Source organism: Diceros bicornis, chromosome 26 (genome assembly GCF_020826845.1).
Source record: "Diceros bicornis minor isolate mBicDic1 chromosome 26, mDicBic1.mat.cur, whole genome shotgun sequence".
Taxonomy (NCBI): Eukaryota; Metazoa; Chordata; class Mammalia; order Perissodactyla; family Rhinocerotidae; genus Diceros; species Diceros bicornis.
The window spans coordinates 12,967,543-12,992,612 of NC_080765.1; the positions used below are offsets into that span (position 1 = coordinate 12,967,543).

The window sequence follows — 25,070 nt, forward strand, 5'->3', positions numbered from 1 at the left end:
GGCTTGGATGGTCACTACACCCATCGAGGAGACTTAGGGGACCAGAGAGATCACTTCGCACTGCCATTCCTGGCCTTCCTGCTCCTTGAAAAGCCTGGAGTGCAGAGAGCCTGGAGCCATTGGTCACATGAGGGCCTAGGAATGTGGCATCGCCAGCGGATTCCAGTGACTCATGACAGGAAGGAAACTTGATTAAATATCCTCTGTGTGTCAGGCCCTAAACAAGGCCCTTTGGCAAATGTGATGTCATTTAATCCTCCCAATTACTCAGCAGGCAAGAATTGGTTTCTCCAAAAAGAATGAAGCACTGATATGTAGATGAACCTCGGGAACACCATGCCCAGAGAAAGGAGCCAGACACAAAAGCCACAGAGTGTATGAGTCCATTTACAGGAAATGTCCAGAACAGGCGAATCCACGGAAACAGAAAGTAAGTGAGTGGTTTCCAAGGGCTGGGGGGAGGGGAGAGGGGAGCGTTCTAAATATTTTGTAATTTCCATTTATGATTTCTCCTTCGGCATACATTACTTTTTATCTCCCAAATGCACGGAAAGTGGCTTTTACATTGACTTATTTTTTAAATAGTGATTGGTTCAGGGAGGGCATATGAGCCAGGTTGGTCTAAGGAGATTCAATCCTGGAACTTTTACTGAGAATACTGGGAAAGAAAAGCTACTGGGGTGCGGAGGCTGGTGATTTTACCACAACACAGGACAGCCCGTCTGAGAACGAAGCCAGCACAATTGCAGAGAGAAGAGACGGAGAGAGAAATTGTTTGGGTCTCGAGTTTTCCAGTTGTATGAGCCCATCTGTTCCCCTTTAGGGGCATTAGATGGTTTCACACGGGTGTCTGTCACCTACGTTTGAAAGAATCCTAACGGATACCTCTTCCCCCACTCATTCCAAAATACCTGTACTGTAAATACAATAAAATATCCAGATCTAATGCCCATGTCTCAGGCCTGCATCACAAGTGTAATCCCCATTACTACCCAGCTCCTCTCCACAAACCAGCTGAGACGTGAGAGTGATTATCATTCATATAAATGAAATGGTGCCACCTATCACCACGTCACACAAGACCTTAGGGAGAATGCTGTGTCTGCAAGACCGTTACTCGGGCAGACCCTGGGGCCCCCGGAGAGCCTGGCGGTCACCCTCTTGGCAGCCTGGAGAGAGCGTCCTGTGAGGCCCGGGCGTTCAGGCCGCGAGGGTCAAGGGCAACAGACAGCGCCTTGAACCCTTGAACGTGAGTCCCCCCGCGTCCCAGTGGTGATTTGCACTCAGGCTGCTCCTCATCCGGTATACAGCAGCAGGATTTTATTTATGCAAAGATGAGAGAACAGTGGGTCAATGATAAATTGAGTAGCTAAATTCATCAAGTTCCAGCGACTCACTGCGCAGGGATCACCTCACTCAATACCGAGAGGCAGGCACAATCGTTCCCTCCATTTTTAAGCTGAGAAACTGAGGCCGACAGGGCAGGTTGCCGCAAAGCACGAAGTTAGTAAGGGGCCAAAGAGGTTGATTTTGAAGCCCAAGGACTCATCCACCCCAGGACTGTCACACCCAGGAGGTCCTGATGGTTGAAGTCCGGTTACCTGAGTGCCTGTGGGCGTGCAGAGGAAACTAGAGATGTCATAACACAGAGTTTCGCTACTGAATTGACCGTTTACATAATCGGGCTCCACTCAAATACCCTTCCCGGCGTGGCTCCAGAATCTCTCACACACACCCGACGTTGAAACGCCTGGAAATCATGTTGTGAAGCTGCGGAAGCATAGTGCAAATCAACTGCAAACCCAAATTGTAAATCTTATGAAAGATGCAAGATTTCAGAAAGCCCATAAATGCAACACTGAGACATGTTCAGATCAAGCCCAAAGCCACGGGCCAGCGTGGGAGGGCCTGGCAGCCGCAGACAGGCAAGGCGCTGAGGAGGAGGAATCTGACAGCGCCAATGACAGGACGTACTTCAACAGGAAGCGATTTGAATATCAAAGGATTAAGAGAGGCTCTTGGGAAAATTGATGGTGCCCTCATACATTTTAGCAAAACCAATCCTCTTTCTAACGGAGCTGGGAAAATCACACACCATGTGAAGGATAATGTGTTGAGCTATCATACAATTTGCTGGAAGAATTATGACCCTGCCAAATCAACACTCGATTAATTCTTTGTTGGTTCTACAAATTAATGTATAATTGCATTAATAACCTAAAATTCCTTGACTATAAGACACATTCAAGATATTTTCCCTTTTTTTTTGACTTTTCAAGATAAATCCTCAAACTGTTTTGCCTACTCTTGAGACTATTTGATTCCCATTTTAAGTGAATTCACTACAGAAATCTTTCCTTCCGGTCCAATGACTGCTCTGCACTGGAGAGCAGTCAACAGCAGACAACGGGCTCCTCCTCCATTATTCTAAGTGTGTCAGTTCTGCCCACACGTCCATTTAGGCCACAGGAAGCCCCCTCTGCAGAATGCCACCACCCATCCTAGGACAAACTTCCCATCTCTCGTTTCCTTCATACTCAAAGACCTAGACCAAAAAATAGCCAAATGACAAGCGTTTCCATATTTGCTTAACAGTGTCATCAAAACATCATCCACTTTGTTCTTCAACATCTCTTTTACAAAAGTGATAAGTTTATTTCAGAGTTTTTTTTTTTTTTTTTTGGAGGAGGGGGCCAGATTTCTGGTGTCTATTTGCCTACAGAGAGAGAATACATGAACAGGTGCCTAAAAGTGAAAGAACTTTTTGAAGGTTTCAAATGGCAAAGCAGTACACTGGCAATTTGCTTTGGGGTGTGTGTGGGTGGATGTGTGTTTAAATTTAGAAGCAACCAAAACTCAGACTCTCCTGAGAAATTGATATGCCTCCTCCTTCTTGAGTATTGGAACCAGGAATCTCATAATCTTTCCCTCTGTGAACTGGCTGCAAGAAAGCTCAAAAACAAGTTTCCTCTTGATTTTTACGTCTATCTTGATAATGTTTTTTTATACATGCCTTTTATTTTAGGCCACCAGAAATCATTTTGGATGGAGCATGCTTCATTTGACCTGACTTAGATTGTAGAGAGAATCACTAAGTCATGGGAAAGGAGTAAAGACATTAGGGCTGCCTAAGGGGTGAAGTGGTGTGGACAGACTAGGCTAGGGAGAACTGCACCTGGACAGGGCTGTCAGCAAACTGGACAGAAAGGCTTCTGGGGGTGGGGTTTTGAAGGGCTATTAATCCCCCGAGGAAGAGTCTGAAGGCTCAAATTACTGCAGTATCAGCACAAGATTCCCCCACCTGCCAATAAAACTTCCAGCTGGGAGAAAGGGAGGATAAGCAGTGGGGGTCTCTCAGGGTTCTCGGGGAGGAACCAGAAATCATCCCGCTGAAGGGGCGGCACTGGTCCCTCCTCTTCCCCTTTACCTGGGCACGTGTGCCACCAGACCAGTAATTAAGGGTAAGGGTTTGGAGTCCAGAACCAGCCCTACCAGCTTTGTGACTTTGGGCAAGTTCTCCAACCCTGAACATCCTGTCTATAAAAAAGGGGATGATAACGTTTCTACTCAATGGGGTTGTTAAGATTCAATAAGTTACCATAAATAAAGCACTGGGAACAATGCCTGGCACACAGTAAGTGCCAGTGACACGGGAGGATATCCCAGATGGGCTTCTAGAGGGGTTGAAAGGGCTGTTACTTCACAGCAGAGAGGGCTCTGCGAAGATTCTCTCCTAGAAAACTCTACCCAGGCTCCCTGAACTCCTTCTCAGTGAGGCTCTGACTTTCAGACTCCTGTGTGGTCTCTGCATTTTTCAGTTTTAGCGAGCAACCCCACCCTCCACATCTGATCGCCCTGTTTCCCACTGGATTCCTCACCGTCCACCAACCCCCGGTGTTCTGGGCACCCGGCCTGCCTTCAGCAAGACTCCCCCTGGCCTGGTTTAGCTGGAATCTCCCACCCCCGGGGGCCCCTCTCGGTCGTCACTCGCCCCGGACCCCATCTGCTCCTGGGCGGTAAACCCCACCGGCCATGCAGTACTGGCACTGAGCCCGGCTCTGCACTGAGCCTCTCGTCCCCAACGTCAATAGCCCTGAATGCAGTCTGTGTCCGGTTCGAACTCCTGCCCGGCCCTGGGTTACCCCTGACAGCTCCCTGTCTAGGAGGGGGTCCTGGAGCCCACAGCCAAGGGGCCAGAGCCCCATTTCTGAGGTTTCCCCCACCACAGAGGTGAGGGGTCTCCATGAACCGCCTCCTGGAGAAGCCAGAGGTCCCTTTGCTGAGGGCCTGGGGCTGCAGCCTCTGTCCCCAAGCAGCGGACCCCGGGACCCAAGGTGCCCGGCCAGGCCCTTCGTGGGAGAACGGAACCCCACTGCTCCGGAACCTGAGGCCCCGGTCTGGGGACCGGAAATCACGCAGACTGCACTTCCGGCAGGGGCAGCACGGCGAGGGGGCGGGCCTGGCGCTGAGAAGGTGGGGCGGGGCCTGTCGGGGGCGGGGCTGCGGCGCGCTGGGGGTCCCGAGTGGCCCACGCTGCGTCACTTCCGGGCGCGGCGCGGTGAGTGTGGGCATTTTGGCGGGCTGGCAGAGGGTCTGAGGGAGGGTGGGCGTTCCGGGGGACCCTTCTTGGCCCTGCCGTCCCCTGCTCCCGCCTTGTGGGTGGCTCTGCCTCTCCCGCGAGACCGGTGGTTTCTCCAAACACGGAAAGAAGCCTCCGGGGGCGGAGCGGAGGGCGGTGCTGTGGGGCGGGACCCCCTGCTCTCGGCCGGGTGGTGCGCCTGCGGCGCCTGCCTCCCTCCCCAGGCGCCACTGAGGGTCCCGGGCCCGAATGGTGCCGCGGGATGCAGTGGGGTCGTACAGAAAGGCAGACGGCAGGCCCCGCGCGGGAAATGCCGCTCTCGGGGAGAGAGATTCCCCCCTGCCTGCAGAGACAAGCGTGTTTGCACAGTCTGCATCTCCGACCGGGCTGTCCATGCACACACGTGTGTCCGATCAGCGAATCCACCAAGCCCTGGGTGGAGCCTGATGGGCAGACAGACGCTCACTCTGAACGGGCCTCCTTGTGTTTCTGTCTTAAAGACTAGTGGCACTTATCTTGGAGCCCCAAGGCAGATCTGACGTGGTTGGATTGACTTAGTCCTTTTTTTTCTTTTTCACATAAACTAAAGGTGCCTTTGAAGAGGCCCAGCCATGGAAGGCAAACCGTTGGTGGTATCGAAACAGAGGACTGAAGTGGTGTGTGGAGTCCCCACCCAGGTGGTCTGCACAGCCTTCAGCAGTCACATCCTCGTGGTGGTGACCCAGTTCGGGAAGATGGGTACCCTGGTCTCCCTGGAACCCAGCAATGTGGCCAATGACTTCAGCAAGCCGGTGCTCACCACTAAAGTCCTCCTGGGGCAGGATGAGGTAAAGTGGTTGGGAAGGGATCCCCACAGTGAAGGAGAAACTGCTTCTGTGGCTATAATTTGTCTATAATAGGGACATGGAGTGTCTGATAGGCAAGCCCCGTCCGCATGGTGACAGCTTTTTCCGAGGCCTTCGTGGGTCTGAGGGCATCCGTCTGCCGTTGGTGGATGCCTTTCCCAGCCCATCAGCATCTTATCTAGCAGACAAGCAGAGATATTGATTTTGTAATGTGAGCCTCCCTCTCAGTTTGACCCTGCTATGATATGTATGGTAATGAGCGGCTGTCCGTGCTCCATTCTGGAAAGATTGCCTGTGAGATTTGACAGATTCTCCTCTGCAGACTTGTCTTTTATTAGTCCTTCCAGATAAGAGAGTGCCAGAAGAGACGGAGAAGTCAGGAGGCACCGAGGACACGAATGTAATGATGCCTCCTTAGCAGTGTGTTTACGATGGAGTGTTCTGAGTCTCACTGAACTCGGAATCACTGTTGCATTGAGCTCATCGGGCGGGGATTTAATGGTGGTGTGGGAAGCCAGTCTGGGTTCCTAGAGGATGGTTAATGAAGGCATTAAGGGAAAAACAGATTTCTTGCAGTTAAAATGGTTTTCTTCTCCAGCCTCTCATCCATGTCTTTGCAAAGAACCTGGTGACATTTGTGTCTCAAGAAGCTGGAAACAGAGCAGTTCTCCTGGCCGTGGCCGTGAAGGACAGAAGCATGGAGGGGCTGAAGGCCTTGAAGGAGGTGATCCAGATGTGCCAGGTGTGGTGACCCTGGAGTTATCGGCCACACCTGCTGTGCAGCAGGGCCAAGTGGAAACTCAAGACACCTCCTCAATGATGTGAAGACTCTTTCTTCATTTAGTCAGAAGGAAGAAGAAGTATGCATGTCTCAGGTGACTCTTTGCTTGGTCGCTAAGATCATCAATGGATGGAGGACGTGGAATGTGTCTTGGGGGAGTTATGAATGGTTCTCACCAGGGTCCAAATAGTGGCATACATTTGGGAATTGAAAGAATGAGTTACTGGGCCTGAGTCATGCCCTCGATGTGAAGTATCAATTGTTAGAGGAAATTTTTTTTTTATTAAAAAGAAATTCATATCCCAAATACTTCATCATTCTTCTTAACAGTGCTGAGAAATTTCAGTCACACAGTGTAAGTGCAGTTAGCGTGCCTTAGGTAGGAGGAAAACTTTTTTGGCAAAAGTGTAGTCTGTGGTCCACGTGGATGAGACGGGTCCGGGCAGCTGGTTGTGAGCACCCTCTTCATTTTGCTCCTCTTCCTGTGATTCCTCTGAGTGAGCTTGGGGAGCTGGAGGGCTGTCAGCTTCCATTCCAGAGACATTTCTTACTGTCCTGCTGTGTGCTGGTTACTGTGCTAGTAACCAGGGAGCAGAGACCCAGCCTCAGGAGCCACATCTTCAAAAGCTGGGGAGCAGATGCATGTCACCCCACGGGCATGGGGGCAGCCAGGGGAGGGCCGGCCAGGGCAGACTAGGCAGCCACTGACTGCCCGGGAAGGCTCTGTAGGGAGGGACTGCTGAGTGGTGGGAGAAGCACGGCGAGGGCAGGGCGCTGCTGAAGTCAGACGGCAGGATGTCGGGCTGGCTGAATGTGGAGCCCGAGGTGGCAGAGAGCTGGCAGAGGGCCTGCTGTGCTGCACTGAGGCCTTGGGACTCGATGCTGAGCTCAGCAAGAAGCCGGCGAAAGGCTTTCAAATCGGGTCAGTTTGTCCGTTGGAAATAATCTCAGGGAGTATTCCCATGGGTTGCAGAAGCACGGGGTGAGGCACTAGCTTCAGGATGGCGTTTATGCCACGAAAGTCGGCCCGTGACTGCCCCGGCCTCCAGCAGAGAGCAGCATGGGACCCACCTGGGCTCTCTCTCGTGCTCCCTCCAGCTGCAGGGATGTGGTCACTGGTGGTACCAGAAACCAGCAGGTTAAATCTTTGTGCCATTGGACTCAGTCTCGTGAGAAAATGGGGCAATGGAGAGCTGAGTTAGGAGACGAGACCCAGAAGCAAAGCCAGCTGGGATCCCTGAAATGGAGGGAGCCCCCGGACGCCCTCCCCGGGCATTTAGGATCACTTCTTAAGTTCATGTGAGGAAACACCGTAGTGGCATCTGTGTGTTCCTGAGATCAGAAGGGGTATCTATCTGGTTTCTCAGAACCAACAGCTTCTGAAATCCTGCAAGTTCCTGTTCTCACCCTCCAGAACAGGTGATGGGAGAGACTGGTCCAACCACCGGTCCAATTTAAAAATAACGTGGAGCGTGAGTTTGCTGAAGATGGGACAGGAAAACTGTTCAAGGGCTCTTCCCTCAGCAAACTGAGCATCTGGGTGTGCCCGGTGCTGTGTCCCTGCAGGGCCACCATCAGCCCTGCAGGCCCCTGTCCTTGCAGACCTCATAGTCTCATCCAGGGCACAGCTGGGTAAACCCGCAGGGACAGACTGGCTTCGGGGTGACTGGGTAACCTCAGCATGAGGAGGCCAGGAGTCACAGGTGGGGATCCGCCAGGCTTCCTGGAGGAGATGCTGACGCTGGAGCAGGAGAGGCGCCTCGCAGGCTGTCCCTGGGCTGCCCCCTACTATGACCTGCGTGCTTTGGGGACACCAGGGGAAACTGAGGCAGGGCCCTCTCCGGGAGACACAGGCTTCCTTTGTGGCCAGCTTTGGCTCAAAGACCTCCCAACAGCTTTGCCCCACGTTCCCGGACAGCACAGCTCCCGCTCACCATCCTCTTTCTGCCCCTCGGGTGGACTTGAACCGCAGCCTCCTGGCTCCCACGACCTTCTAGCTCCCTCTCCGCTTGTTCCCACACCGGCATTTCCCCTGATCAGATCCTACGTGGCGAACCCCACGTGGCGTCTGCCTCTTGGAGGACCTGGACCAACACACGTTTCAAGGGCACAAAGGAGCTGACCAAGGAAGAAGGGAAAGGACTGTCCACACACAAGTGAGGACCCTGAAGGTGACTGTGTGTCGTGACAGGTGTGGGGGTCAAGTCACTGTGGGATAAAGGGAACTGGGGGTTGGGGAGCCAGCTGCTGGAGCACTCAGCCCCCGTCCTGGAGCCTGGGCGTGGCCTCGTCAGATTAATACCTCAGAGCAGCATTATGCAGACATCTCTTAGCTCAGTGTCAGCCTGTAATTATTCACCCTTGTCATCTAAACATGAGATGTTTTGTCCATGGAACCGAGGCTTCTCTCATGTAACAAGTGGGGACCTGGGGCATGGATGGAGCTTCAGTCTGAGCCTAAATCCAGCTGTGCAGCTCGTGGTGTTCTGATTGGGTCCTAAATGCGTAACAATAGGACCAGCTCACGCTGCCCATGGCCACGACGGCTCTGCGGTCAGCATTTTCTCACGTGTGGTAACGTGTTTAATCTTCACAACACCTGGGTGAGGTCGAGGCTCTCGTCATCTCCCTGTTACAGACGAGGAAATGAGGCATGGAGAGTCACAGCTGCCCCTGAGTGGCAGAGCTGGGATTTGAACCCTAGCGGAGGTCCCCAGAGTCCATGCTGCTCACCCGTCCCCGGGCCCCTCAGTGACACTCATTCCCGGGTTCTTTGTGGGGCCTCCTATGAGCCAGGCACTGGTGGCGCCCATACCATCTGATTGAGTTCTCATCACCGCCTTTAAGAGGCAGGTAGGCAGTGGAGAAAATTAAGGCTCAGAAAGACAAGGTGAGTCGCTCAGCAATGCCCTGGTGATCAGAGGTGGCCCCGGATGTAAACGCAGTTGTGCCCCGTGTGACTTGTGCTGTCCCTTGGCTGCCCACCCCAAAGGTGGTGGTGTAACTGACATATAATTGAAATCAGGGTCCCTAGCGCCCTCTCCAAGTCATATTTATTTACAGCTGCCCGAAGCTGTCTGGTAGCTCTTAAAAAATACAGACTGAGACTAAATGCTTCCGTCACTGAAGCCAGTGCCTTGCTGTTCTGCTCTGCCTTATAAATCAAGACCCAGGACTCGTGTGGAAGAGCTCCGGGCCCTTTGCTTTCCGCGGTGCTCTGCTCCCAGCTGCCATAATTCAGGAAGAGAGATACATGTTCCAATAAAGAGACCTATAAAGCTGTGGTTTCCGCAGGCAGGGCTGTCTGTGCTGTGGAAATTGTTATTCCTTTAGATGGAAAGGCTGCATATGGCGCTTACCCAGCGATCAGACTGTAATTACAACTTCCAGCAATTTACGGCCGAATGTAGATAATGAACAATGGGCTGATTTGCCAGCCCCTGCGGCACGCACTGGTAGATGAGATTCACCCTTTCAAGGCCATGTCCTTGGCCCCACGTGGTGTGATTCATTCAACATGGTTTTCCACTGAGCTGCAAGCTGAGGCCCCCCGGCTCCCCTCCCTCCCTCCCTCTCCCTCCGTTTCCTAAGTGGACGTGGGCACGCAGCTCCAGCTCAGAGCCAAGGGCGAGTGGGTGCCCTTGGAGGTCAAGAGAAGCCAGGGAGGGCGGCTGCTCTTGGTTACCATCCTGAGCAGCTTATCTGGGGGTTCCACCGAGCCCTGGACCCACCTGAACCAATTATGACAAAGAACCCGTGGAATCAGACAGCGGCACATGGGGACCAGCTGAAGAAGCTGGCGTCGGCTGTTCTGTTCAGCGCTTTGGAGTGAAATTGGAAATCAGGAGAGGGGCACTCGGGGAAGTGACTAGAATGATGGCCCAATTGATGAGAATAAAATCAGAGAAACCAGAGTGCTGTGGAGGGTGGCTGCAGAGAGGTGCTCTGTCATCTTGGGTTTATTGTCTGGCATCACAGCCAGAGAACAGAGGACAAACCATGTCTTGTGTGGGGATGAGGACGGCTCAGGTGGGAAAGGAGGGCTCGTAAATTCCAGAAAGACTGTGAGGCGATGGAAGGCATGGAGCCCTGGGAAGGTGGGAGAAGTTTTCAGAAATAAGCCTAAGTTTGGGGACATTCTTACGAGGACCATCTCTCCAATGGGTCCCCATAAAGCCCAGGGCAGAGGCGGGAGTGGCTGGATGCCCTGTGTGTGTGAGGACAATGGCCGACAGTCTTGTTGCATGGGCTCCATCTCCCGTGTAAGGTGGGCTGCACGGAGCCGTGCGCCCCATCCCGCAGTGAAGAAAGGGAGACCTGGAGGGCTGAGCACTGCTCTCTGGCAGGATCGCTAGAACCAGGCTGCCCACCACCCATGCCTGGGCCTTGAGAAGGGACGAGGCCGAGTGTTCCTGGCTGGACAGAAGGTAGGATGGGGAGGCCTTGGGAGAAACATGGCAGCTGGAAGGAAGGAGAGGCAGGAGGTGGAAAGAGAGAGATTGAAAGCGGGGGAAATCTCCAAGCAAAAGAAACCCAGAAACACAGGCCTCAAGCGGGATGTCGCAGGCCCAGGGCCAGCACACAGGACACACACGCTCTGTGCTCAGCCGTCAACGCTCACCCCAGTCAGGAGCATAAGGATCGTTGAGCCCACTTCACAGATGGGAAGACTGAGGCTCAGGACCGTGCAGGGTGTCCACACCCCGCAGCCTCCTTTGTGGCCAGAGCTCATCCCTGCCCCGCATCCCGAGGACTGTGGTTCTTCGCCCAGGGAAGGTCTGCCACACGTGGTCGCCCGGTTAATGAGTGGGACAGGACTCCTGGGATTCCCTCCAGCTCCCTGATGCCAGTCGAGGGATGAGGGGACCAAAGACGGGAAAATGAAGAAGGATGAGCAGAGGAGGGAAGGATAACTGCATCTGGGTGTGGCAGACTCTGTGTCACCCCATGTAAGCCTCACTGCACCTTATGAAGTGGACGTCAGGCCCCCCGCCCACACAGATGGCCAAAGAGATGAGAGACCCAAAGCCACACCTGGTCAGTGGTCCAGACAAGATCCACGCCCAGATGAGGGAGACTCTGCAGCCCGCTGGATGGTGGATGGGAGGGACAGCTGGTCCCAGAGTCTGGGCAGGGCATGGCGGAGGGTGTGGCCTGGGCTGCACCAGGCAGGTAGGGCCGGCCTAGCAGGGCGGGTGGGCTGGGCGGGAGGGAGTAGTTTTCTGAGTCTGGGGAGAGGCCAGGGCTTCCCAGGAGCAATAGTCTCTGGGACTGACCAGCCCGCTGTGAGGAGGGACAACCAAAGCTGGAGACTCCACTGTAGGCAGACGCCCCCACCACCCTCTCAGGCCTGAAGGCCTCAACAGACCTGGCCAAGGGGCCTGGCCACACGGCTGAGGGAGCCAGCAGGGAGGTGAGCTGTGTGCGTGCATGTGTGTGTGTACCTGTGTGAGTGTTTGTGTACACACCCACGAGAGGGGTGTGGTGTCCAAACTGGGGCCCCATGCACCCCCATGGGCTGGAGGGTCCTGGAGAAAAAAGCCCACTTTGGAATTCTGAGGGTCACAGCCCCTGTACCCCCACCTCCTCTCTGCCCCAGAGGCTGTGCCTCCTTCCAGGCCCCAAGATGCCAGCTAGTAACCAAAAAGGGTCTCAGGCCAGCCTGACCAGGCCAGGCCCAGGTCAGTGCCCTTGCCCCAGCTCCACATGGAAGGGTCCCCCCCCAGGTACACAGCCAGGGCTGGCAGCTCACTCTGGGGCAACGGGCAGGTATGGACAGGCTCCCGGCACACGCAGATTCTCTCTGGGGACTGAGGCAACAGGTCTGGAGGAGGGACACGGGCCAGGCATGGGCAGGACAGAAAGGACGGAAGCGTCCAGGAGGGAGTGAAGTCCTGAACCTCACACTGGGGTCCCACTGGGCCAACAGTGCTGGCAGCGCTGGTCAGCCCTGCAGCTTGGAAGTTGAGAGAAGTCCACCTGCGGCACACCTGGCCAGCGGGACACTGGGCCGACTGAGACAGCCAGGCCCGAGCTCTCTCGAGCTGCAGCAGCCTGCAGCCACCTTTAAGAGGAGCAGGTGACAGAGAGGCCAGTGCCTCCTGAGTCCCCACTCTGACTGGAGCTGCACATGGGGGTTCCAGTTGCTGGTAGAAACTGAGGCTCAGAGAGGCCCAGCGTTTGCCCAAGGTCACAGACACAGTGAGTGGCCAGGCTAGGTCCCAACCCACATGTCTGACCCAGGGCCTGCTCACCCCTGGCTCTGGGTCCCAGTGCCCTGTGAGGTGCCAGGTGAGGAGCGGGCGTCTTGGCCACCAGGAGGCAATGCTGCCCTGCTCGCCCACCACGTGAGGGACCCCAGAACCAGGGCTGGAAGGACCCTCAGTCCCCCACTCACCTCTTGGGCCCAGAGGGAGGGAAGGAATGGCTTTGGGGTCCCCAGGACGGTGGGTGGCCAGGCTGGGACTTGTCATCCAGGCCTACAGGTTGGTGCTGGGGGGACGGGGAGGCCCCCGTGGCCCAGCCGCTGCCCCGCCCCTCTTGCTTCCCTCTCCCACGTGTGTAACTTAGAGGCCTGAGCACCAGGCCCCTTGGCCAATGTTGAGCCCCTGTCCAGTCACCCCCAGGCCCCAGGCCGTGGTGGGTATTAGTTGAGTCAGTGGCCATTGTGTGGGCTGGGAGGAAAGCCCAGTGGCAAGTCCTCCCTGCCACTCTCTGGGCGCCAGCAGGGGAGGGCCCCAGGCAGAGCCACAGGACCTGGTGGGGCCAGCCTGGGGGAGCGGCGAGTCAGCATGCCCCTGCCGCCCTGTCCCCACCCCATCTCTGCCGGCCCAGAACGGGCAGCTCTCAGCAGCTGGAAGGGGCTGGGGGCAGGGAAGCAGGGACGGGAGAGCCTGTCGCTGTGGGAGAGCAGCCAGGAGCCCTCAGAGACGTGCCCTGATGGCAGGCCGGCTGAGAAGGAGGCTGGGCAGGCCAGAGGTTTGGTGCCAATAGCAAGGCCAAGGAGCCACGGGCATCAGGTCACAGGGTGAAAGGCAGGCGCTGGCCTGAGGGCATTGAGGTTGGGGACGGGCGTGGCTTCTCAGCCACCCCACAGCCCGGCAGGGAGCTGGCGGGAGTCCAGTCACCTGGTCACAGTAAACAGTGGTCAGACGCCCCAGCTGCCCGGATCTGGGTCGCAGGTCTGTCCTGCGCTGGGCTTGGTCAGCATCCAGCCCCTAGGCAGGGAAATCAGGCCCAACCAGTCCAACCACCTCTCCTGAGTGGGCGTGGGCTGTGCCACCGGCCACCGGGGCTGGGGTCTCATTTGGCCAGAGAGGCCCACGGACAGCCAAATGGTGCTCAGCCTCTCCCGGCAATGCCTACCTGGCACAGCCCGGCTCCTTTCCTCGCCTGGCGGAGCGACGCCACCCCCACCCACAGGCCTCCTGCTTGCTCACGGGCCATGCTTGGCGTGTGGTCCTGCTCTGGGATATGGGCCCTGGGAGGGCCACCTGGCTGGGGGCCTTCCCCTGAGCTCAGGGCAAGGCACAGGGGGGTGTCCAGACCCCCCAGGGATTGCAGGGACCTGCATGCTGTACCCCAAGGAGGAGACTGGAGAACCCCAAACTCATCTTGACTCCAGAGAGGTGAGGGGCCCGCCAAGGTGGCTGAGAGCATGGGGAGGGCAAGGCTGAGGGCCGAGGCTGCCTCTGGAGGGACCCGGTCAGGAAGCCAGGGAAAGATGCGGGTAGAGACGATGGGAAGCCTCCCCCCGTTTGCAGAGTCCCAGGGTGATAAAATGCGAGCCAGGCCCGGGACTGGCTGGAAGGGCAGGGCCCTTCCCCAGAGTGTGTGAGGGGTCCTCGAGTCAGTAGGCGTCAGCGCCAGGGCTCTCTGGAGGCCTTCTTGGAGGCAGGGGCTGAACAAGAGCATGCCAGGCTAGGACAGCTGTAGAGGACCCCAGCAGTGGCGTGGCCTGGCCTCCATCATCAGAGCAGGCGGTGGCCTTGAATGGAAGCTCAGGGACCCTAGGGCCGGGAACCAGCTCAGTCTGATACCAGAGACCCCTCGCCCCCACTTGCCGCTGGCAGAGCCATGGGACGGGGAGACCACCAGGCCTCCCCACCTGGCGACCGGCCTCATCAGAAAGGCCTTGTCCCACTGTGTGTCTGCCTTTGAAGAAAGGGCAGAGCTTCCAAAGTCCGTCTGTCTGTGTCCAGGGTCCAGGGCCCCTCAGAGCCCTCCCAGTGGCCTGGCGCTGGTGCCACCAGCTGGGGAAGTCCTTCTGTCATCTAACCACATGCTGCTGTACGCCCAGTCATCCGCAGCATCAGCCTGGGAAGGACCTAGGCCTCGGTTTCCCCGCCTGAAGCACGAGTGAGTCCCCTGGGACCCTGCTGGCCCTGTCCATGTCCTGATATCTGAGTCTTCGCCCTTCAAGGTCCCCAAGCCGTCATCCCTGTGGGCAGTCATGGTGCCATCTTCACAGTTGTGTGTAAATGGTAACGATATCCATGACCAGAGAGTGCGCCCTGTGCACACTGAGCTGATGCTTCTGGAGGTCCCGGGGTGCCAGCCGGCCAGGCGCTGGCACCGTGGACAGGTGGGGCTCAGGGGTGAGCACCTTAGGCATGCAGGAACTGACTTTGGCTGGAGAAGGTGTAGACCACAACCGCTGCCCCTGCGGGGGCCCAGTGGGAGCCCACAGAGGATGCTCGCTCCCGTGCACGGGGCATAGGCTGGGCGGGGCAGCAGGTCCCGGAAGCTGCTGTGGAGGGCGGGCAGGCGGCACACGCAAAGCCACCAGGCGGATGGGGAATTCCAGGTGGAATTTAAAGAAGTGGTGGAGAGAGGAGGTGACATCCGAGATGGCAGGACAAGCAGTCAGCTGGCAGAAGAGTCAGAAGGTCCGAGGCAGAGCTCAGAGGAGGCCCATGCTGGGTATGGGAGACTCGCGGGCAGGCTCAGGCAGGGCCTCAGGGCTGGGTCTGAGAGTCAGGGCACAGCCTCAGGGCTGGGGGTTCCCTGGGGGGGTCAGTGCTGCCAGAGGGGTGGGGGAGCGGGGATTGACGGCCTCACCCCGGACCCTCCTGTACCCCTGGGGGACCCTGGACAGGTGGATGAGCCTCTCTGAGCCTCCCATTCCCACCTCCAAAGGGGCCTTGACCCCTATTGCACAAGACTGCAGGGAGGGCTGGGTGGCAGGAAGGACGGGAACGTGTGGGCCTGTCACAGCACAGAACCCGTTTGTACCCAGAGCGGGGCCAAGAGATGGGCTGAGGCCCCCACCCTGCCGCCACCTCTAGGAGACAGAGGGTCCAAGCCTCTTTGTACAGGGGCCTCTGGCACAGCACTGACCACCGGTCAGGGAGGGCCCCAAGCAGGGCCCAGTGACCCGTCTGTTACTCCCTCCCCACCAAAAAAAACCCAGAAATGTTTCCAATGTACCTCTTGGGGACTGGGCTCTTTTAATTGAGGTGAAATTCTCATAATAAATTTACTCATTTTTAAGTAAACAACTCAGTGGCATTTAATACACCCACGCTGTTGTACAACCGCCACCTCCATCTCCTTCCAGAACTTTCATCACCCCAAATGGAAACCCGTACCCACTATGCAGTCCCAGCACACCCTGGCCCACTGCAGACCCCTCCCACCTATCTCAGGCCCGGGTGGCAGCTGCCTGGCCGTCTGGCGCAGGCAGGCGAGGGCACCTGGCGGCCAGCAGGTTCCTGGGAGCCAGCTGCCGCTGAGCAAACAGCCTGAGAGGGATAGAGTGTCCACAGCGGGAGGCGACAGCCCTCCGCTCCTCCCCTGCTCCTCAGCCCCTCCCTGCCGCCGGGAGCTCAGGTGGGCCACCCCAGAGGTGAGGCGGTGGCCACCCCTCCCCGGGCCTGGTACAGTCTCCAGATAGCGGCCTTGCCCCACCCCCACTGGGGCCGCCAGTGGGGCCACGTGGCCACAGGAATGACCAGCAAGGCTTTCCTGGAGGCCGGGCCTCCCAGAGCTAGGCCAGGAGCTTCCTGCCTGAGAGGTAGGCGCTGGGCCTGTGACCAAGGCTGGAGAGAGTAGGGGAGGCTGGGATGGGGCCTTGAGCGTGGGAGGAGGGAGGGGACGGTGCCCCAGCAGGTTGGCCAGCGGCTGAAGAACAGGCACTCAGGGCTAGCAAGTGGGCTCGGGGTGGCTGAGGGCCCTGTGGCAAAGCTGGGCAGGTCCTGGGAGCCAGTGGGTGGGGGCTGCACCCCATGCCATCTGCTGCGGCTGGCAGGGCCAGTCTGGCCAGGTCCCTGGACGCCACCCCAAGCAGTCAGGGCAAAGGGGCTCCCGCACTTCCTCGGATATCTTTGGCCTCTAAAAAGCGGGTTCCCCGCCAGCCCAGGGCGCCAGAGGTGGGGACCGCCCCAGGTCGGTCAGGTGACTGATGTCTGTGCCCGGGTGGCTGAGCCCTGGGGCAGGAGGGAGCCCCAGGCCGGGGCCTTGGAGCTGGGTCCTTGCACACGGAGGGCGCCCTGGGCTGCCCTGAATCAGGGAAAGTGGGCTGGGTGGTCATGGAGGGGATGGTGACCGATGCCCAGGGCAGCCCTGGGCATGTCCCCAGCCTGGAGGAGGAGCCCCTCCCACGCCCGCTCAGCCCAGCCGCCTCCCTGCCCCGCTCCCTCCTCCCCCTGGCTGGCACTAGGGCTGCCTCCAGCCGCCGGGAGCACCTTTGCCCTCACTCCTCCTTGTCTGTCCTCCCTTCGCCTCTGCAGATGACTAATGCCTCAGGGCTCCTGGGAACAGCCGGCGCCCCCCTGGTGTGGGCAACCTGGCTGCAGCCCAGCCCCCTGGCGGCCATGCCCACCGTGCCCATGGGGCCGCAGGTGGACCACGTGGCGAATGGCTCCCAGGACACCTCCCGGCTCTTCCTTACCACCGCACTGGCCCGCGGCATCTCGGGTATCTTCGTGTGGACCGCCCTGGTCCTTACCTGCCACCAGGTAAGCTGTCCCCTCTGCACCTCCCTCGGGCCCTGCTCTCTGTGGGATGCCCTGGCTGGCCCTGCTGGGATGGAGGAACCTCAAGCGATGGCCTCAGGGCAGATATCAGGGGCCTGGCTGGATGGAGGAACAGTGCCCAGGGGCTCTCAGAGGCGGCATCAGGACAGGGCGATGGGGTAGGGGAGGGGGCTGTCCCCAGAACATGGCATGTGGGAGCCAGACCTGAAGACGGGAGGTCTCTTCCAGGCACAGGGCAGAGTGCAGAGTGCCAGCTGGGCGCCAGTCCCTTCCCCTGGAGTATTCTATCAGCCTCTCACCCTGTTCACAGAAGTCAGCGATGTCCCATTTCATAGATGAGAACACTGAGGCTGAGAGAGGCCGGGGGTCTTTCCCAGGCTCATGTAGCCAGGAGGGAAAAGGTCCTTCTCCCTCCGGAGGCGTGGCATCCCCAGGAAGCCTGGTGAGGGCTAGGACTTTGCTCTGTAGGGAGTTGAGAGCCGAGAGCTGGGTCAGAGCTCAGCTGGAGGGGACAGGGCTCCAGGAGGGGCCGCCCCCATCAGCCTCCTCGTGAAGGAGGCAACATGCCCAAGCCCGGAACAGTCACATGGGGAGACAGGGCAGCCCCCCAGAGGGAGGAGGGCAGGCCCAGCAGCGGGGAAGAGTCAGGGAGCAGGCGGCAGGGGGTGGTGCCCAAGCACAGCTGAGGTCCTGAGAATTCTCAGATACTCCAGAGGCGCGGGGAGGACACGCCTGCCCCGGAGAAGCGAGAGCAAGGGTGGGGGCGGGAGCTCGTGTGCAGGCCAGGGACATATAAGAGGGGCCTTGGACATCAGTGCGGAGGTTTGGCCTTCAGCCTGGGGGGTGCTGGGGAGCCAGGGAAGGCTGTTCGTGGGAGGAGCTGAGAGCAGAGCTGCCCTTCAGGGTGATCCAGCTGGCACTGGCCTATTCAGGAGGGGCCTTTCAGGAGACTGGCAGGCAGTGGGGCGGGCGGCCAGAGGCCTCTGAGGCAGGAGGTAAGAGTAGATGCCCCTCTCAGTGAAAGCCGCCTGCCATGTGCCTTGAATAACTAGAATAGAAGGTGAACAAGTGTGTAAGGGGGGCCAGGTAGAGTATGGTGTAGCTGAGAGCCGCAGGTGGAGGTGGTCCCTTCCTGTGGGGGCCATAAGGGAGGACTGCCTGGAGGAGGCAGTATTTGCGCTGAGTCTTACCAAGCTGCCCTCAGGCATCTGGACAGGTAGACTGGACAGGTGGGTGGTGGTTTTCATTTGCCTGAAGCCATGCCCTACACCCTGGTGGTGGAATAGTCTTAGGTCTGGTATAAGCTGTGATTTATAGGACAAGGAACAGCAAGGGGAGCTGGTGCCCAGAGTCCTGGGTGGGGGCTGTCCCTGTCCCAGCCACAGTCTGGGCTCTGGGTTCCCCCTCTGTCTAGCCCTGACCTTCTGTAATTCTGGGGACGGGCTGCGCCTGTGTCTGTGCTTCCTGGGGCCCCACAGCCTGCACAGGGCTGACAGAGACCCAGGGGCTACAGCTCCTGGGCCCAGCGTCGTCCCAGACTCTCTGCCCATTCAGAGCCCAACAGGACAGAAAGGACTCCTTGCTTTAAGGACAGGAAACAAAGGCCAGAGAGGACAGCGGCTTGCCAAGTCTGCCCAGCCAGGCAGAGCCAGCACCGGGAGCGGAATTCAGGTCTCCTGATGGCTGGTCATGCCCTGCCCTTCCCACTACACCAGCTGATAAGGAGCCTGTGCCTGACGCCAGCCTGCCCCCGCCACTCCCCGTGCTTTGCCCTAGAAGCTGGGTGCACGCGGGCCTCTGCTCAGCCTGCCCTTCGCCCACCCTCTCTCCACCTCCAGCCTTCCAGAGGTGCTGTGGGACCACAGCCAGCCACCTGTGCGCCTGGCTCCCCGGCGCCTCTTCCTCCTAAAGACCCTGTCACTGTTTTTCATGTCCTGGTAGAAAACGTGGAAAATCTAGAAAGGTTTACAGACGACTGATAATCACTCATATTTTCCTGTCATCCAGGGATTAAAGGGTGATGTCTTTCCTTTCGTTTTCACCATGATTTTCAACATACTTGGGGGCCGACTTGGTCTGTCCTCCTGATGTTTACCTGTCTCACTCTATCAGAGCATTTCCCCGCTCAGGGGTGTCATTTTTACTGGCTGTTCGGTACCCCTCCACATGGTGGCACCAGTGTGATCAGCCCAGCCCACCACCATGCCCAGGTCCCCACCATGTCTCACAGGAGGACACCCTCATACGCAACCTCTGTCTTTATTTCTGGATAGATCCAACCCCCGGGACCAATCCCTAGAAGGGGTCAGAGGGAATCGACCTTTTGAACACCCCCAGTCGAAATGCAAGACTGCTTTCCGGAACATCCGTACCCACTCCGGGGCCAAGGATGCCCCTCTGGAGATTCTCCTTGAATGAATGAATGAATGAATGAGCACAGGAGTGAATGAGTGTTCCACTGCGGAAAGTTCCTGTTCACACTGTCCCTCCTGCTCGAGGGCTGGCCCACCCAGCAGGGTGGTGGGCAGCCCATCCCCACAGCATGCCCTTGCTCCACTCGTCCAGATCTACCTGCACCTGCGCTCCTACACCGTCCCCAACGAGCAGCGCTACATCATCCGCCTGCTCTTCATTGTGCCCGTCTACGCCTTTGACTCCTGGCTCAGCCTCCTCCTCCTGGGGGCCCACCAGCACTACATCTACTTCGACTCTGTGCGGGACTGCTACGAGGGTGAGCGCCCCGGCCCCAGGCTCCAGGAGGTCCCTAGAGGGTGAGAGGGTCCGGAGGTCCTGAGGCTGGGCAGCGCAGGGGAGCCGAGTAAGGGGACTCCCGGGGGCACTCCCACTGCCTGCCCCAGGCACCCATACACCAGGCCTGAGTCCAGCTTAGCGAGGCCCTGTAGGGAGGGCCGCCTGATATCCAGGATTATTGATGTTGAGGGTGAGCCAGGCCCACAAGTTGACGGAGGGGAGCACTGCAGCTGGGAAACAGGGGTCCCTGGACGAGGTGGGGGGCATCACAGCTGCAGTGACTGCTGCAGGCCTCACCACCACCAGGGACACTGAGGATGCATGTGGTCCCAGAGCTGGGGCTGGGAGTCCCTGAGAGGGGAGGGTCCTGCTGTGTGACTCCAGGAAATGGGCACCATGTGTTCTGTGTGGGTCAAACGGGGGGTGTCGGGGAGCCTTTGTGCAGGCCGGGGGTGCCCTCGGACCGCCCAGGCTCACAGCTGCCCCCCACCCCGGCTTGCAGCCTTTGTCATTTACAGCTTCCTGAGCCTCTGTTTCCAGTACTTGGGGGGCGAGAGTGCCATCATGGCTGAGATCCGGGGAAAGCCCATCCGGTAAGCTTTCACCCCAGAGCCCAGCGGGGCCCTCCCCGCCCAGGGCAGCTACCGGTCTGGGCACGCTCCTCCCGAGCCCCCCTCAGGGACTGCCGCCCCCCAGGTCCAGCTGCTTCTACGGCACCTGCTGCCTGCGCGGCAGGTCCTACTCCATCGGGTTCCTGCGCTTCTGCAAGCAGGTGAGTGGGGGGCTCGCCCAACCCTGCCCTGGCCCTTCCAGCCACCCACCAACCAGCCCTCACTGCCCAGTGTGCTGGGGGGCCAGCTCCCGCCAGCTGCCCCATTCATCCATTCCTGGGCCCCTGGAGGTGGAGACCCCCCCTCACCCTCCTCCCGCCTCCCAGGCCACGCTGCAGTTCTGCGTCGTGAAGCCTGTCATGGCCTTGGTCACCATCATCCTGCAGGCGTTTGGCAAATACCATGATGGGGACTTCAAGTAAGGCGGGGGGGACGCCGTTGGGGCGGGGGAGGCAGACAGGGGGCTGGGAGGTGGGGCTCAGCGCAGCCCAAGTCATCCTGGCATGGGGACATGCCTCCCCTCCTCCCTGGAAACTGCCAGGGCCAGGCTGTGGCAAGTGGATCCAGAGGAGCAGCCCTCATCCGTGTGTGCCCTGAGGATTCCCAGCCCCCCTCAGCGGCTCCCCCCCAGGAGGAGAACAAGGGGTGGATTTAAGGATGCTCACGGAGGGAGCCCAGCTCCGCCCAGGCACATGCCATTGAGGCAGAGGGGAGGTGGCACGATCCAGAAGGAGCTAGGGCCACATGCGCACACCACACGCACATGCACACACATGCTCACCTGTGTGCGGACACGCATGTGCACACATGCTCACACACGCACGGACACTCCCACACACTCACATGCTCATGCACATACAACACTCACATGTGCACACACACGGTCACACGCACATACACACACACACTCATGCACAGGCGCACGCCCACCTGTGTGTCCACAGCCTAGAGGCCGATTCCTGCAGGCTGTGCCCAGGCAGATTGGGGCAGGGGGAGCGGGCATGGGAGCCACATCCTTACCGCTGCGTTGGGACTCTCTGCAAGGCCCCTCTGCCGGCGTCCTCCCCAGCTCTTTGGCCACTCCCCTCAGGTGCCATCTGCCTGCCCTGGAAGGAGAGTCCAGGTCTGGGTCGCTGCTGGTGCCCAGGCTCTGGGTGGGGTGGGGGAGACAGGCCAATGGCACAGCTGATATGGGTGGGGAGGGCACTAGGGGGCACGGGGAGCGCCCTGACCCCTCGCACCTGCTCTTGCCCCAGTATCCGCAGCGGCTACCTCTATGTCACCCTCATCTACAATGTCTCCGTCAGCCTGGCCCTCTACGCCCTGTTCCTTTTCTACTTCGCCACCAGGGAGCTCCTGCAGCCCTTTGAGCCTGTCCTCAAGTTCTTCACCATCAAGGCTGTCATCTTCCTGTCTTTCTGGCAGGGTAGGTGGGGCTGTGAGGCAGGGGCTGGAGCCCAAAGAGCGTGGTTCAAACCCCACTCCCAGTTTCTCGGGCACCCTCAGGCCCCGCCTCAGTTTCCCCAGCTGTAGCATGGGTCAGTAACGCAGCCCTCTCAGCTGGAAGCCATAAAGCTCCTGGGTGCAGGGGCGGGGGGTGGTTGGAAATGGTGAGTCCTCCACCCAGTAGGTCCGGCCCGTTGTGGGTGGAGTGGACACACAGATGGACCATGGAGCCCTGTCCCCACCAGGCCCTGGACCTGGCTGTGGGCACTCCCAGCCCCCACTTTGCAGAGGAGGATGGTCACCAGACAGCGAAGGGTGTGTCCCAGGTCTGGGGGTGGAGAGGTCAGGGCGGGCGCTCAGGGAACTTCTGTACCAAGACCCCAGCTCTGGAGGTGCCCGACCGCTCTGAACCTCAGCCTCCCCCTCCACGGAACGGGACCATGTGGACGGGTTGTCCCAGGGCCAGCCGGAAGAGTCTCTGTGGGGGCCTGAACCTTGTCCTCCCCTGCAGACCCCCGTCAAGCCTACGAGGCCAGCCTCGGAGGGACTCTTGGCTGGGGTCAGCTCCAGTCCAGCCTCCTGTCCAGGCTGGGTGCCTGAGTGGCGGTCACCATCCCCCAGGGATGCTGCTGGCCATCCTGGAGAGGTGTGGGGTCATCCCTGAGGTCCAGGTCATCGATGGGAGCAAAGTGGGGGCCGGCACGCTGGCCGCTGGCTACCAGAACTTCATCATCTGCATCGAGATGCTCTTTGCCTCCATCACCCTGCGCTATGCCTTCACCTGCCAGGTGTACGCAGAGAAGAAAGAGAACTCTCCAGGTATGCCGGGCCCTGCCAGCCGAGGGGTGAGGAGGGGCTGCACCAGGGGCATCGCAGCCATGGGTCTGTGCTGGGGCATGGCCAGCTCTGCCTCCTCTGGGCCTCCTCAGCACCATGTCTCTGTCCCTGTCCTGCACACGGGCCTGGGGAATGTCACCTCAATGGAGAGGGAGACATCCCCACTGGAGGCCCCGAGCCCCAGACAGGTGCCTCGTCTGCATCTAGTCCAGGGGAGATACCAGGACCAGACATTTGGGCCCCAAGGACTCTGTGGTGATGGGGTTTGGTGCCACCCGAGCCTGGGGTGTCCCGGCCACCACACCCAGGTGCCTGGCCCAGCCTGACGGAGGGGCCTGGGGCTGGCATCACTAGTGAACGGCCCGTTTGGGCAGGGACGGTCTGTGGCTGCTCCAGCCAGCCTGGCATGGCCATGGGTGTGAAGGGTTCACCCCAGGCCAGAGAGAAGGTGGAAACTAGCCAAGGCATTCCCCTCCTGTGCCCCCTGGCAGGGGGTCTGGGCTGGGACAGCCCAGGGTGGAGGAGCTGGGGCTAAGATTCGGGGGTCCTGGGAGTCACCCTTTGCTGGTAGAGGCCAGGACCTGAAGATGCAGAAGCCCAGCCCTGGGCAGCCCCGAGACCGGCGGGGAGCAGGGCCATGTCCCCGGGGCTGGGGGTACGAGGGGGAGATGACAGGTCCAGGGAGGCCCCTGCCCCTGCCCACGTGCTGCCTGCCCCCAGCCCCCACAGCACCCATGCAGAGCATCTCCAGCGGCCTCAAGGAGACCATGAGCCCCCAGGACATCGTGCAGGATGCAATCCACAACTTCTCCCCCGCCTACCAGCACTATACGCAGCAGGCCACACACGAGGCCCCGGGGCACGGCCAGGGCGGTCACCCCTCGCCTGGCACCCACCCCGGCATGGCAGGTGGCTCTAGTGGAGGCAGGAAGAGCCGCAATGTGGAGAAGAGGATGCTGATCCCTGAGGAGGAGCTGTAGGAGGGAGGGCCTCAGGGTCACCAGCTGCCTGGCTGGGGACAGGCAGCTCAGGCCTCTGGGAGAGGACAGGGCCCGTCACTCCCCAACCCTCTTACCAAAGGTCAAGCCTCTCTTGGGAGCCCTCCTGCCAGGCCCATGGAGCCCACCTCCCATCCTCCCTCTGGCCGGTGGGCCCCCTGACGACCTGCTGGGCTCCCCTGGCCATCAGCTCAGGTGGCCACCAGGGGGCAGGGAGCCAGCATGGCCTCCCCGGATGGACAGATCCCAGGCTGGGCAGCTGCAGGGAACGACAGCCAGGACAGAGTTGGGCAGCCTGGACCCGAGAGGACTGGAGCTCTGGGCACCACCAGTGGGTGGGGTCCACATGGGCTGGTGGGGGTGGGTGACTCAGCTGGGCCTTGCTGTGGCCCATTGGGCCCGAAGGAGAAGGGCCACCACGGCTCCACACACCCCCAGCCATGGGGAGCCCTGGAAAGCAGCCCCCCCCGGGAGGGTATGCCCAATGTGGGTGTGGAAGGTGCCCGGGCTTCCTGCACAGAACCTTTGCCCTGGCCACCAGCAGAGCCTGCGGGCTTCCTGGTGAATTGTGCTTATTTATACATAAACACTGCGTTTTCTAGTGACTCTAGTGGCTTCTGTTCTTGCAGGGTCAGTGCCCTGACGAATGGACCGAGTGAGGTGGTCAAAGGAGGCCCATTGGCTAAGTCTGGGAGTCACGGGGGGGCGGGTCATCCCAGTCCACCCTGGGGCTGCCAGCCATGGTCACTGCTCAGAGCAGGGTGGGGCAAAGGGCTCACACTCGAGACGGAGTGCCCTGCCCTGCGCCACCATGAGACCCGGGGCACTCACCTCCCCCTCGGAGCCTCAGTTTCCTCCATAAACTGGGCCTCCTGCTAGCTCCGCCCATGGCAGGTAGATGAGGCCACATAGGCAAAGGCCAGAGAGGGCAGGGCGTCATGAGGCTCATACCTGGAGCTTGCCATCCCCCCCACCTCGCCCTGCATCCTCTCCCTCCCTCCATCTGCTAGGCCGGTGCCCGGAGAGCTGGGACAGCTGAGCCTGGGACACAGGCCCTACCCCCCCGGAAGCTGCAAAGGGCCCCCAAACAGGTTTAGAAACACGGGAAGGAAACAGAAGCAGCTGAGGAGAGGGAGCCTCCTAGAGGACCTGGCTGGGGGAGGAGAGGCGGGCAGGGGCCTGGGTGTCCGAGAGCCCGCAGGCACGGGGAGCCAGGGCGGGCTGACCAGGCCAGCGCAGTACGCAG

General features: G+C 59.3%; 2 protein-coding genes across 6 annotated transcripts; both read left to right on the plus strand.

Annotated features, from left to right (window-relative positions):
- The first annotated feature begins 337 nt into the window (after positions 1-337).
- On the plus strand, positions 338-6,515 carry PSMG3 (proteasome assembly chaperone 3). Of its 3 annotated transcripts, none has more exons than XM_058569421.1 (3): positions 338-430; positions 5,169-5,406; positions 6,023-6,515. In XM_058569421.1, exons 2-3 carry the CDS (start codon positions 5,191-5,193, stop codon positions 6,173-6,175), a joined length of 369 nt encoding a protein of 122 aa, XP_058425404.1. In that variant the 5' UTR covers positions 338-430; positions 5,169-5,190; the 3' UTR covers positions 6,176-6,515. The 3 variants fall into 3 exon arrangements, with proteins under 3 accessions (XP_058425404.1, XP_058425407.1, XP_058425406.1); XM_058569424.1 differs by lacking the exon at positions 338-430 and adding an exon at positions 4,540-4,558; XM_058569423.1 differs by lacking the exon at positions 338-430 and having other exon boundaries at positions 4,712-5,406.
- Positions 6,516-11,435: 4,920 nt separating this feature from the next.
- On the plus strand, positions 11,436-24,429 carry TMEM184A (transmembrane protein 184A). Of its 3 annotated transcripts, XM_058569427.1 has the most exons (9): positions 11,436-11,618; positions 14,407-14,563; positions 16,936-17,163; positions 19,747-19,912; positions 20,435-20,525; positions 20,629-20,704; positions 20,870-20,961; positions 21,800-21,969; positions 22,611-23,540. In XM_058569427.1, exons 3-9 carry the CDS (start codon positions 16,936-16,938, stop codon positions 23,150-23,152), a joined length of 1,365 nt encoding a protein of 454 aa, XP_058425410.1. In that variant the 5' UTR covers positions 11,436-11,618; positions 14,407-14,563; the 3' UTR covers positions 23,153-23,540. The 3 variants fall into 3 exon arrangements, with proteins under 3 accessions (XP_058425410.1, XP_058425409.1, XP_058425408.1); XM_058569426.1 differs by lacking the exons at positions 11,436-11,618; positions 14,407-14,563 and adding an exon at positions 23,547-24,429 and having other exon boundaries at positions 15,295-17,163; positions 22,611-22,808; XM_058569425.1 differs by lacking the exons at positions 11,436-11,618; positions 14,407-14,563 and having other exon boundaries at positions 15,295-17,163.
- The last annotated feature ends 641 nt before the right edge of the window (positions 24,430-25,070 follow it).